The sequence below is a fragment of the Cyprinodon variegatus genome, unplaced genomic scaffold, assembly GCF_000732505.1.
Source record: "Cyprinodon variegatus isolate N-32 unplaced genomic scaffold, C_variegatus-1.0 Scaffold1099, whole genome shotgun sequence".
Classification (NCBI taxonomy): domain Eukaryota; kingdom Metazoa; phylum Chordata; class Actinopteri; order Cyprinodontiformes; family Cyprinodontidae; genus Cyprinodon; species Cyprinodon variegatus.
Genome location: NW_015151552.1, coordinates 93365 through 107797, shown reverse-complemented (window position 1 = coordinate 107797; position 14433 = coordinate 93365). Strand labels below are relative to the sequence as shown.

Below are 14433 nucleotides of genomic sequence, written 5' to 3'. Positions count from 1 at the left end.
ATATTTATTTTAGAATGGTATTAGTGAGAAATTTCTTAGGCGGAGAGGCCATTTTGGCACATTTATCCAAAAATGTCACCAAACTGTGCCAAATGTGTTTTTTACATCAATACTGGGGGTTTGTTAAAATTACGAGGTCATGTAGCAGCTGGACCCGCCGGTGGGTCCGTAGGGTTCTAGGGGTTAAGATATTTGATCACCTGTTGTGGGTTAAAGCTACAGTGTGTAATAATTACAGGGATATACAGTCAGAAATGTAATATATTATACATAACTATGTTATTTATCATCATCTACGAGCTCAGCCTCTTAACCTTAATATTTGCGTTGCCTTAGAATTCGTTATTTATAATTACATAGGAGCGGGTCTCGCAGCCATGGAGGCAGACATCTTTGCGCTACGGCAGCGCAGAGCCAACAAACTAGCGATTTCGAGATCGCCCATTACGCTCGAAAGTAACTACGTCAAGTTGAGAGAGATGAACTGAGACGGTACTGAACAATAGATGGCAGTATCATGCCTGAGAATACTATCTGTAAAATTATCCATGTAAACAAACCTCATCACTTGAGAAGGTAGGTGATGCGGACGTCGTGGAAGACATTTTGTCCCGTAACGCTCGCCGTACTGTTGGGGGGGAGAAGCGGTGGGGGGAAGATGTTAATGTTGCTGCAGTCTGCAGCAACAGTAAAGTTCAAATAAATTGGTTTATCTCTACACAAGTAACAATGTGTTTTGGTAATTGTCATGTTAACCATCTAATCTTATCCAGGTTTCAAATATTTATTATTAATTTGTGAAAGAAAAATTAATTTATTTATTCATCAGTTTTATAGGCTTTTTAAAAGTCCAGTAGTGTGATCTTATCATCAACATTCCTGAGAGCTGGTTTATTGGTCTTTCAATTGTACTTTTGGTTATTGTATCCAAACAGTTTAATATTCAGCCCCGTCAGAACCCATTTTCTGTCACTGTGTGTTTTTTTTTTTATGAAGGGAAAATAAAATTAATCCCATTGCTGTTACACCCCAAACTCCCTTTAATGGGTAGTTTTATACACGTTTTTATTTGACATGTATAAAATAAACCCACTCACTGGTTAATTTTTGAGACAGAAACCCAGATTCCACCTCTGCGCTGTGCACATTTCTTGCAATGTTGCCTTGGTTTCTTAAAAGCGAAATTGAATTCACTGCCTCTATGTGAGTTTATAAAAGGAGCTGTTTTATAAAGCAGATTTTTTTTGTTTTGATTTTAGGCTTTTGATTGAACTATTTACCAAAGGGAATTTGGCTACAAATCTCAGTCAAGCTGGTAGAGACTGATTTTGAAACGGATGTTTCCTTCTTGGTCAGCAGCTGATAACTCAAGCCCACACATAAAGAGACAACTGAGGCTAGGGACCCCAAAAGATCTTAAACACACAGGGGAGGGAGTCTCTGCTGAATTGCTAGACCTGTCAACACCTGCCAGGAGCGGCAGGGGGCCAGAGAAGAGAGCACAGTGGTCCTTAGCCCAGCCTCACATCAGTGCTGGCATCCTCAGCATCCCCACACCTTCCCAGGGCAGCACCCATATGCACAGTCAGTGTAGTAACAGTGAGCCCCTGATATTAGCATCCTATAGGTAAAATTTTTAATATTTACTCATGTATTTTTATCTTAAATTTTCCTTGTCTATCAGTTCTGAACTTTAGATTTTGTATTTTTTTTTTTTTTCATTAAATCTGCAAGAAACCACTTCAGCTTCCGTTCTTGCATTTGGGTCCTCTAAAAACCTCAGAACAACCTGACGAAAGGTGTATGATGTATTCAACCCTAAAATGCATCCTTTAAATCCCTAAATGTATAACCCATTTATACAGGTGATAAAGGTTTCATATGTTTATTTCACAAAGAATCTGCAAGATCTGTTTAAATTATAAATTGTAGGATCAAGATGCTTTGTAATAATCTGGCAATGAAGAGAAAGATATGAATTCACATTTGAGTTTGAAAAAGGAGCTGCTCACATTTACTTTTTTAAGTAACTAAAATGCTTAACGCGCCCCTAATAAGACAAACTTCTGTAGTAACTATACGAACAACCTTGCATTAAAAGTTTAGCAGTCATGAAGACAAACTGCATATTTAATGTTCGGCATAAATGATGACAGTCTGCTCAGTTATCATGGTGCTCTGATGGAGAGATCAGAGAGCATCATTATCCTCAACAGCTCCACTTTCTATCTCCATAAGCAATCTCTTTACCCTTCTACAAGTTTGTTTGCATGAAGGAGTCAGGAAAAAGTTGTCATCCTCGTAGCGTTCCTTTTTCATCACCTCATCACTGTCAGGAGGCTGACAGACAGATCGACAGCCTGCCTGAGAGACACATGGGGGAAAGTAGGTCATGATGAACTATCAGAGGTGCTGACTGCTCTGTGAAATGAGCAGCTAGTTTGACATGAATACTAATCACTGCTGTTACCGTTTGAAAAGCCTCAGCTGAAAACCGTGTAACGTAACTTCCCAACCAGTCCGCTAAAAACACGCAGCATAGTTAGTCCTATAGGACTTTTAACCATCTTTCTGATCACACTGATTAATTAATTTTCCATTGAGGCTGTTAAATTTTTTAATGCTATATCAAAGAAATTTCAAACTTGATTTACTTTCAACCATCTTGCCATTATTTAGAAGAAGCCAGTGGTAGCTAATTAGCAGAGGTTATATATTCGCCCACTCTTTATCAGAAAAAATATGTTTAAATGTCGAAAGTCAACCAGTTCAAAAATAAAACCTCTTTAGTTTATCAAACTAATCTTAGGCCAAGATAATGTTAGTAAACAGGAACTTATTAAATATTCCGTTTTATTGAAAGGGGAAAAATCCCAAACACACCAGCACCTATGTTAAGAAGGGATACCACTCTTCTAAAGGTGATTATAATTGTTTAAGTAAGCAATTTGTACTTTACAACATGTTGCAACACACTTCTCAAAATGCTTTACCAAATAGTCGGTTAACAAGTACATTTTCATTCATTTCAAATTGATCATATTCGTAAAACGATGCATTTAGTTTAGCTTATAATAGGAATTGGTTGAAGGTTTTTTTTTTGTCTGAGGAAATGCTACAGAATGCATAGAGTCAGTGACTTGCAGTATTCTTTCCTCTTGGATTAGCATACAAATACAGTGGAGAGTTGCTTTCATTATGTTGTTAATATTCCAGCAAGCATTCCCTTACATTGATAAAGCATGTGACAACACTGCTATCCAAAGGGGCTAACCGGGCTTACCAAATCCTGATCTGGTTATACTGAAGAATCAAAAAACAATTTAAAAAGTTTGATTAAAATAAGCTTAACGATTTTAAAAAGCAGCACATTATAGATCATTGTTACAACTTCAAAACTTTAGTAAATCACAAAACAAAAGAACAATTAAGAACCAACAATGTCTGAAGCCCAACAGGCCTCTGTCAGAGTCAGAGTTTAACATTTGACAATACAAGACTGCTCTAAAAAGACAATCTATTGGAGAGACCCAAAGCACAAAGCACTGCTTACTGAACAACACCCTCAAACAGGAATTCAAAGATATAACCCAGAACACAGACGAGACAAACGTTAAATAATTGCAATATGTGGAACCCATAGCATGTGGTGTTAAAAGTGATAGAGCACTACAACGAAGAAGAACGTGTAAGGCCGCTTTTGAGGATCTACTTCTGTCTATTTCTCATGTTTTCTATTATTTTATTTTGTTTTGTGTTCTTCTGTCTTACCAGGCGCAGAGGGTCTTGGATTCAGCATCACGTCCAGAGATGTCCCTATTGGTGGAAGTGCTCCTATTTACATTAAAAACATTCTTCCTCGAGGGGCTGCCATCCAAGATGGACGACTGAAAGCTGGAGACCGGCTGTTGGAGGTAAAGCAGGGCTTTTGAATCATCTCTATCCATTTTGTTCAGACAATGGGGCGACAGTGGCGTTGGATGTAGGAGTTTGCCCTGAAATCGAAGGGTTGACGGTTCAAGCCCCGACTTCGACTTTCAGTGTCGTTGTGTCCTTGGGCAAGACACTTCACCTACATTGTCTACTGATGGTGGTCAGAGCGCCAGTGTACGGCAGCCCCGCTTCTGTCAGTGAGCCCCAGGGCAGCTGTGGCTACAATGTAGCTTGCCACCATCAGTGTGAATGGGTGAATGAATGTAGTGTAAAGTGCTTTGGTCAAGTCTCCTGACTTGAATAAAGGTGCTATATAAGTACATGCCATTTACTATTTTTTCAGGAACAATATATATTATGTATTTTTATCCATATTTAAACGTTGAGTAGTTTTTTTGTTGGAGCAAAAATCTCTGTGACCCTTTTAAGATGAACAATGTTTAGATCCTGAATCTGATCGATGGTGATGCTAAAGTAGAAAACAACTTTCATTCCCCCTTAAGATGACTGTGGGGAAAGGATCATGTTATGTTTAGGTGAGCATCTTGTCATTCTAAAGTTTGCTCTTTGTAATTGCTGAACATTTTGCCTGCAGGTTAGTGGAGTGGACCTGAATGGAAAGAGTCAGGAGGAAGTGGTGGCCCTACTTAGAGCTACCCCCATGGATGCGATGGTGAACTTGCTGGTGCTTCGTCAGGATGACCCCATACTGCCTCGAGAAGTGGTCAGTACTGTACTACACTCTCAGCTTATGGGTTTCTCTGCTGGTTTAACATTCAGATATATGGACATATTTTTAAATGTTGTAGTGGGAAAAAAAAGTATTCAACTATTTGCTCCAGTTGAATAAACAAGAGATTGATGGATTTCACTCAGTCTGCACTTTATTTTTATCTTTGCAAAGAGAGAACAATTCATCATACGACCGTTATATCACAGTAATCAGCCCTGTTCTGCCTGGGCAGCATTCGTTCCCCCTTACTTACAATAATGGAAAGTTGTCAGAGTCAAAACAAATTACAGACGCTTTGGTTAAACAGTAACATGTTATGAATAAACTTTGAGAACGAATCTGGTTTGTTATTGGAAAAAGGCATGTCTTGTCTAATAACACACCCTCACACAGGGGAATTGTGTGGCCTTGCATGTGAAACAGACTGAGTGAAAACTTTTATAGTGATAAATTATTATAATTGAGTTAATAGGATCAATTAATATATGAAATAAGAGCAACTAAAATTTCCGACTACAATGTTTATCAGAAAAAAATCTTACATCTTATATTTGGGTATTTAATTTAAGTTTGAATGTCAGCTATAATATAGTTTCAAATTTGGAACTGTTTTATTTAGTGATTTTTTTTTGTTTTTGATCGTAGCAACTGCATAGTCTGTGTAATGTTTTACTTATTTATAAGGTCAGTACATGTCTGCAGTTCAAGTGCAATAAGCCAACTACTCCCTTAGCTCTCTGCTGTGCAGTTATTTTTATATCTAAAGGAAACATATTCCACAACATTACAATTTTTTTTCTACTCTTTTTATATAATCTGTTGTATTTTTATCTTTAATGGCATCTTGCTTTAACTCTTTGACCCTAATATAAGCTACTGGAACCAGAATTTTCCTGAAGGAGTAATCCCAACGGATAAATAAAGTTGAGTCAAAGTCTGAGTCTAAGTCTAAACATCCTGTTGCCTCCTGTGAGGTTTGACATCACAACCATTTATTTCACATGAAGGCCACTTTAAACCATTCAAATGGCGAAATTTCTTAGTGTATTGCAAACAAACTCTGCAACGGTGATAGTTGTATTATTTATATTCAAATGATTGCTGGAATTTATAAAATCCCTTTATTGTCCTTCAATGGGGGAATTGTGGTTTTACAGTAGCAGAATCATTACAAAAAAGTGGTCACACAATGTGCGCCTTAAAAGTGTATGGAAATAACAGAATAAGTGACGAAGCTTAAAAATAAACCAAATAAAATTCTGTACTGTACAGTGTTTTTGCAAATATAAATACTGTGCAGTCACCCAAAGAATAAGTAATTAATATAACGCTGTGGATAAAACAGGGTTCCCGCGGGTCCTTAAAAAGTCTTAAAAGGCATTGAATTCTTCAAAATAAAACTAAGGCCTTAATTGGTATTAAAATGTCTTAAATCAGTCTTTCGTAGGTCTTAATTTTTAAAACATTATAAATAGGATTATTTTTATTATGATTTATTTTTGTAATCTAAATAAAACATTAAAATGTACTTTTTTTTTCATTTAAAAAAAACGATGGCTCGCCATTATTGGTTCCGTCCCGATAGCGGAACCAATAAAAGTGTTATTGCAGCCGGGACATTTGGGAGATGCACCATTTACTTTTTGTCTGGAAAATATGAGCATCTGTAAATGTAACGAAAATTGTCTATCCAACCAAGAGTTTTCTCCATGGCTAAAACCAGTACCAGGGAAAATACATGAGGCGCAGTTTATTTTGTGCAAGAAGCGATTTAAGCTCGGAACGATGGGAATTGAGGCAGTGGAGTCACAAGCAAAGTGCGAAAAACAAAGCGTCAAAATGGAGTTACAGAGAAACAGCCGGTATTTCTCAGTTTTGTTCCACCCTTGTCTCTGCAACGCCTCCACTTATCACCAAATCAAACATACTAAGAAAACCATACAAAGAAAAATAGCTGCAAAAAAGACTTGGTTATGTTGTGGCTTTAAAACTGATTTGTTTTGTTCCCTGCTAAAACAAAGTTTGTGAATTCATTTAAATAGTTGTTAAAATATATCTGTCATTTGTGTGTTTTTAGCTTTATTCCTGTATGGGAAGCTTTTCAAAATTTGAAACATTAGTGCAGTGGTTTATGTTATAATAATCCTTTGGGTTAAGTTGTCTCAAGTGGGTTTTTCTTCTGTTTCTTGTGAATTTGGTCTTAAATTTTTATTTCAAGTGGCATTAAAAAGTCTTGAATTTAACTTGCCTTATTCTGTAGGAACCCTGTAAAATAGCAGCAACACCAAAGATGTGCAATATGACTGCAGCATGTTATTTAAGAGAATTTCACACGTGGTACAGCTATAGAGATAGTTGAACATAACCATACTGTTCAAAATGAAAACAGGCCATCTATCTATATACTAGGTTTTCATGAGAAAATTCTTTCAACTTCTTTGTGTTGATTGTGCAGTAATCTGGTTAACATCATTATTAACGTCCTTGGGATATTTGCTTTATGTCTTAACACCCTGCAAATATAGATCCCATAGTGTCTGTGGTTATGTAGCTTAAACTCTCCCTAAAGCTTTGATATTTCTTGTCATTTTGTGGTTAAAATCTTAGTGTAATTCTGCTCGGGTAATCAAGTGAAATAGCTCCCTTTTCCCTTTGCTGAAATAACTTGTGAAGTGCAGGCTGCCTTGAAATTGCATTTGCTGTTTTTTTTTTTTTTTTATATTCATAGATTTTTCTCTCTTAGTGGTTTAAAGAAGTATTTTCAATGCCTTATTTCACTCCATTTTAGCTCCTTACAACAGCCCTCATTCCATTGACTAAGATGAATAAAAACTCTTTTGAATAAATAGATTATATGAGTCGAAAATGCAGACATATAGAATATGAAGTTTTGAGGTTAGTTCGGAAGCAACAATTCTCTCATTTATAGACCCAGACAGGATGAAAAGAAAGTGCACTGCTTTCAGTTTGATCATTAAACTGATCTTTAAGATCTTTCTAAGTTTTTGTAAAACTGGAGTTCAAACTTGCGAAAACAGACAATGCCTCTTCATGTATCATCAACCAGAAGCCAAATGATAAAGGTTGCAAGTGCTAATATATGAGCCTTTGCTGTATTTTGGTGTTTTAAAAGGTTTAAGAAACAACCAGATGCTGCTAATATTCAAGCAGAAGTTTGAAAATTTTTTTGAGTGGGAAGCATGTGGGATTCTTTTGATAAAAAAGGAGGGAACAGTTGGAACAGATGGTCTTGCAGTGTAATCTTAAGTGAGAACATGTTTTCCTTGTGCATACGTATGTTCTTTCATCATACTCCCATAAAAAAAAAAAAAAAAGGAATGGCGACAAATCAAACATTTAAGTAATGATTAAGGAATTGTCCCTCGATTTGAGATGATTTGTGCTGGAGTGTTTGCTCTGTGTATCTCTTATCTGATGGACTCACCTGTCCAGGTTAGTGACCTACCCATTATCTCATCCAATGACAGCTCAGCATTAGCACCAGATTCACAAATGGAAGGCATTCAAGATTGTTACAACTCTTTTGAAGTTTGAAGACATTTCTCTTCCCATCCAGGAAACTTTCTTAATTCAAAATATCAGGAATAGCTTTGAGTTCGAGGTTTTATACAGTAGCCCAACAAAGCCTTGTTTTGTTTTGAAAACATGCAAATTGAAACGGATAAAGGGCTCCACCCCTTTGGAAACAGGGTCGTTTGGCTTTTTTGTTAGCCTGCAATGCCCCATACCTGTCTAAGTCTCTGAAAGGGGGGTCTGTAAAGGGAATTGTTGGCCTGGCTGAATAGGCAAAGTGTTTTCTAAGGTCACAAGACCAGCTGACTCCTTCAGTCACTGAGTTTTCTGTCATATTTGGCACCTGTAGCATAAAAATGATATAAATCTCAAACCATGCAAACAGATCTTCATCTGAATGGCTAAAAAAAGAAGAACGTTGTCAGTATTAGTGTTGCGCTGATGCCATTTTTTGGCCCCGATACCCGATACCTGGCTGTGCAATATCGGCCGATACCGATACCATAATAATGTAAAATAATTGCCATCATGGCTTTGCCAAGCTGCTGCCTACCTTTGTGAAGCAATAAAAAAAATCTAATACAAAGTGAATCCAGTAGAACTTTTTATTGCCTACCAGGAGTGGGTGACAATAGTTGAATAAACGTATGGCTCTCAAAATGGTATCGGTGCCCTATTTGTTGGTACTCGCCGATACCGATACCACCATTTTAGGGCAGTATCGGGGCCCCGTCCGATACTGGTATCGGTGCAACACTAGTTAGTATTTCCTAGTCAAAGCCCACAGTTCGTCATGACTTCATCTTAGAATGAAAGGTTTAGAATCTTTAAGTAGCACAAAGTTATTTAAGTCAATTTATGGAAGGTTTTTTTAAAGAACAGTGGCCAAAATATACAAAGATAAGCTGACAAATGAGGTGACAAATGATCCAGACTGTGAAAAATAGTGGTCTTTTGATTTATTACACTTTTATTTTATCCCCTTTTGAATTTGATATCCAAACAAACTTTTTGTGCTCAAATGCACGTCTTTGGTTATTTTCACATACATCCGAAGAAACACTCCTGCAGACAGACAGAGTTATGCTCAGATGCGGCGCCTGCATACAGGGTGACTTTGGCTGTCGCGAAACAGATGGCAGGGCTACTGCCCTCATCCAGCCTGCTCTTAGTGGCTCTGACAGCAGGTGTGGGCTTCACAGCGCCTCAACAGAGCAGGAAGCCCTTTAGTCCAACCTCTCTACTTCCCATAAAACTCAGCCTGCCACCAAGGCTCCTAACCCTGCCAAAGGAGCTGTTAAAACTTTACATTGCTAAAAAAAACGAGGCAGATTTTACCACAGAAATGCAGCTCTGTCTTTACATTTCACTCTTTTCTGTCTTACTGACCAACAGCCTAGTTTTATTTATAGAACAGAATTAATATGACACTTCTGTTTATTTTTCTCTCTTTTTCTGGTTCTGTCTCTCTGTTGCTTTCTCAAATACATTTTAACCAATACAGCTTCCTTCAATTTTAACTGAATTAATGCAGTGATTTTTGACTGCCTAAAATGCACAATAATCACTTAAAAACTAGCTTGTTAAATAATTGATAATGTATTAGAGTGTTTTGGCTTGATTTTGTTCACCTCTTATTAATATTGCAGTAAAAAAAAAGAAAATGAATGGAAAAATTGACTCAGCATTTTCTATCCTCCAATCACATTAGTAATCCTTGTGGATTGTTTTTTGTAAACTCTTTTTTTTCTTACCCATTTATTTTTGTATATATTTTTGTACTTTGAACCATATATTTTCCTAGTCTAATATTATAGAATTCAATCACCTCCTACATATTTTTCTTTTATGAAAAAATAAATATATAAATCAGATACGGTGGTTGGTGTTTTCCCTGTGACAGTTATTGCAAATAAAGCATGATAGAAAAGCAGATCTGGTAATTACCTTCTGGCCCAGAAATTGTGGATAGATGAATGTGTGTTTGCATGTATATAATCTTCAGAGCAATTGCTCAGATCCACATAAATTTAAACCCATAGATGAACATTTAGTGGCTGTCATTCATCCAATTGCCTCAGTGACAGGCTGATGATGCTTTGAATTGCTCTGAGTGATAGCAGACACACACACCAACAAACAAACAAACAAAAAACACACACACATAGAAGGCTGCATGTAGTTTAGTATAAACCAGCCCCTGTTTTCGTGCGGTTAACATTTGCCCACTGATGTTTGTGTCATAAATCCCACACATCTTCTTTTGTTTGGATGTTCCATTACATGTTCATTGCACTCTCTCCCCGAGGAATTAATTTATTCTCCCAGCATGCATCACATCCTTAATTAACACCGTCAGAGTGTGTTTTGACATGCTTATGGATGCAATAGCGGCAGCCTTCGATAGCTTTCAATAAACATGCACACTCAGGGAAGATAAAAGGTTAAATTGTTATTGAGCAAAATATGTTAATTGTCCTTTATGGTGTTGACTGTTTCTCACTTTACCCACTGCAATCCAATGATAAACAGTTTATTTATTTTTACATAAATAAATAAATAAATAACATTTTGTCAAATTGTTTAACCAAGCTTTTGCAGCCTCCACTAATTTTAACAAGCTAGTTTCCAGGTTTTGCTTGGAAACAACTTACCTTTTCAAAAGTAATGCAGAAAAATCTGTGTGGCCTCTCTGCCGCTTTATTTCCTTAGGTCAACACCAATGCTCAGAAGCTTGCCCAAAGTTTATCCCCATTTAGCTTGTTTTTGGTAAATTTCAAGAAACATAATACAAAGAAGAAGCCATTTCTCAGGAGTGTTTAAACGCTTCTAGGGCCCCGTCCACACGAAGTCGAACCCTGGTCTAAACGCACACATTTTTCACCAAACCAGCCTCTCATCCACACGAAGCCGGCATTTTGGGGGTCTGTAAACGATCTTTTTTTTATTCAGCCTTCAGAGTGGGAAGATTCTGAAACGCCGTTTTCGCGTTTCCATCTTTAAGCTCTAGCCGCATTTTTTTTTTACACGCATGCGTCATAGCGTCGCCTCTAAACACGCATGCGTGACACAGTATCACACAATGGCGCCGTACTGTGTAGAATGGTTGCTGCTCATGCTACTCGCCCTGCTGTCGGGCTAACAACAGAATCTTCTTCTTCTGGAATATCTCCAGGAAGAACAGAGCAATATCGACGACATAGTTCAGCACCTGAATTTGACTGAACCACGAAAATGGACCCACAGGGCAACCATGTATAAATATTAGTGCGCATGCCCAACATTTCGTCGCCTATTTTTGCTTTGGCACGACAGCGCCACTTACAGGCCTGGCATACATTTTGCAGCGTTTTCATGTATTTGTGTGGATGAGCACATTTATTTTACGTCTCCGTCTTTACGACAAACGTTCTGGAAAATATTAGCGTTTCGTGTTCGTTTTGACTTCGTGTGGACGGGGCCTAGAACAGGGGTCACCAACATGGTGCCCGCACGCACCAAAGGGGCCCTCAAGGACCACAAGGGGTGCCCTTAGAGTCTTCTGAAAATAGAACAACTCAACAGTGAGCTACGTTTGAAATTTCATTGTATTCTGTTGCTCTTCTTTTTTTAATCAGTTATAAAACATTTCATCATTAATCATATATGGCATTTAAGCATTTATAAAGATTTCAAAATAAAAATGTCTAAAATAAAATTAGAAATTTCAAGATACAATAAAGATATGTGTATATAATCTATGAAGTTTAGGTGAACATTGACTCTTGCAATTCATAGGTCAGTATTGGTAGCCCTTCCTGTGACTCAGTACCCCTGAATTAGCCCTCAATTGTAAAAAGGTTGGTGTCCGCTGTTCTAGAATCTGATAATGCCTGACATGGATTAGACCGACTGTTTTATTGGTATTGGTGCAAAATCATTTTATGTTAACATTAACATGTAGCTGGATCAAATATTTATATATTCTGTACCAATAGTAAGTTATGAAACACATGGTTTAACTTCTTTTTAGTGGAGTTAATAGTTTTGATATATTATTTTTTTAAATATATAATTTTGACTAACAGTTTGTAGCTATGACCTTTATTTTTCAATACTTTCATTACTTTCAGTATTCAGAAATCAAGTTTATCAAATTATTCTCTCCATCTAGAATAAGACTGGATGTAAATCAAATGACTTTATTTACACCCTAATCGTTTTGCTGCACATTGTTTAGCATTAACAAACCATCACAGCTGTGTGACGCCATACTCTAAATAAACTTAATGTAAGCACTATTGCAGTAACCCAAACATAGTGTTGCTTAAATCATGCTAAACTGTACAGATGTTCTATCTACATCCATGACGGTTCACTTTGTTCTTCTTGCTGAACTTTTGAAGTTTCTCCAATGAGGACTGAATAACTTCCAGATTAATTGAGCCAATAATTGTTTGTCTTTGCTGAGATGCTCTCAGTGCTGAGATTATACCCAAGATAAACAGTTTACCTTGAAAAATAAATAAATAAAATGGTGCTGTAAGTTTGCAGCTTCCTCTTTTAAACCTCTTCTGTTATAACATGTGACACCTGCTATTACACTCATCATCCAAATACACAGTTAATGCAAAACACAAGTTACTTTTAAAGAGAAAAATAAGATATGATTTAATCTTCAGACTCACATATAATGTGCTTAGTGAGTTTCCAACATATACAGCAAAACGGGTAGAGCGTGACAACAGCTGTATGTTGTAAGTTTGAAGGTTATTTTAGTTGGAAAAAACTTGAATGCACCAGACTTAATCCCTCAACAGGTTAAAAGTTAAAATGTTGTGCTTATTAAGAGTAGATGTTAGAATAGATTAGTACTGTTGGTATATGAATCTTTAAATTAGTTCCTAACTTTTGAAAAAGATTTACATTTTGCCTTGGTTTTTGAGATACTTTAATTAATTTGAAATAGAGATGGAGTCAGAGGCGTTCTGAGGGTCTGGAAACTTTGGTCTGTTGTCCATAAAACCTTCAATTCATCCAGTAAACATTCAATAAATGTTTATTCTAGGCATAATTTCCCTTCTATGTAATACTGGTTACACATTTTGCTACAATCATTGTTTGGTCTTAGGTTTAGATTGTGGGGATTATTTTCCAGTTTTGTTATATAGGCAGATATCAAGTTTTACTGCACAACAAACTGAAGCAGATGTTGAAAATGACAAAGCACCCATGCTTCCTCCACATATTTACTGATAAAAAGGCCTCTGCACTGATACACCCTCCTCTGTGCCACTATAACATACGCTACTAATCCTGCTCTTATACTCAAACATATGTTTATATCCAAGCATATCCTGAGCATATTAAAAAAAATCCACAAACATTAACAAATGCTAATATGCTCCGTGTAAAATATCACGCGCAATATGGTGCTGATTAGCCACATATGCTTGAGTAGTGTAATAACATTGGCCGTAACGGCCCTGACATCGTTTTGTGCCACTACATGAACAGCATATTTCATTTCCAACCGGCCGGAAGAACAAATGGGCCCATGTAGCCTCAGCTGGAACACGGACGGACACATAAGAGCAATTAAACACTACATTAAAATTCCCTCTTTATGATCATATCACACTTGTCTCTGATCCATTAGTGGCTATATCTGCCAAGCAATGAGAATCTTAATTGCACAATTAATTGCGGTTTCTGATTGATGTGACAGTTAAATTTATGTCACACGCAAGAGTTAAGGACTGGGTAGACAAATGTGTGATAGTAGTAGTGACAATTATCATAGAGTAATGGCCTGTTTCATAAATGCCAGCCTCAGTGGCCCTGATATGGTGGTTTAATATCCCCCTTGTATGTTTTTACCACTGGACTGTAACTGAGTCACTGATGCAGGGTCAGTCTATTAAGACTTTTTTTTTAGTAAGAGAATCATGTTGGTTGAAAAACGGTGGTTTGGAGAAATATAGCTCAGTTATAACTTGGAGCCATACCTCTAAGCTGTGTCTTTTGCTCAACTTTCTTCTCCATTCAACTCTTTGTAAAGCATTTTCATCAACTGAGGGATTCCAAAAGAGAAAGTTAAAATCAATCCTCTGGACTTTGTTTTTCCAAGTTTGATGACGCTTTGCTTCCCATCCATCCAGGAAACTTTCCCAATTCAAAATGAATGGATTAGCATTGAGTTCCAGCTTTAACCCTGTAATGCCAAATGTATCGTATTTGATACATACAGTTTC

The 14433-nt window shown here is 37.0% G+C and overlaps 1 protein-coding gene across 1 annotated transcript in view; it reads left to right on the top strand.

Moving 5' to 3' along the window:
* Positions 1–14433, top strand: part of LOC107101470 (partitioning defective 3 homolog) — a gene marked incomplete at both ends in the record, with an annotated part of 175735 nt that overhangs the window by 73250 nt on the left and 88052 nt on the right. The window contains 2 exons of the mRNA XM_015400405.1: positions 3775–3914; positions 4529–4657. Of these exons, the coding sequence (XP_015255891.1) occupies positions 3775–3914; positions 4529–4657 (269 nt within the window). The remainder of the gene's footprint in view (positions 1–3774; positions 3915–4528; positions 4658–14433) is intronic.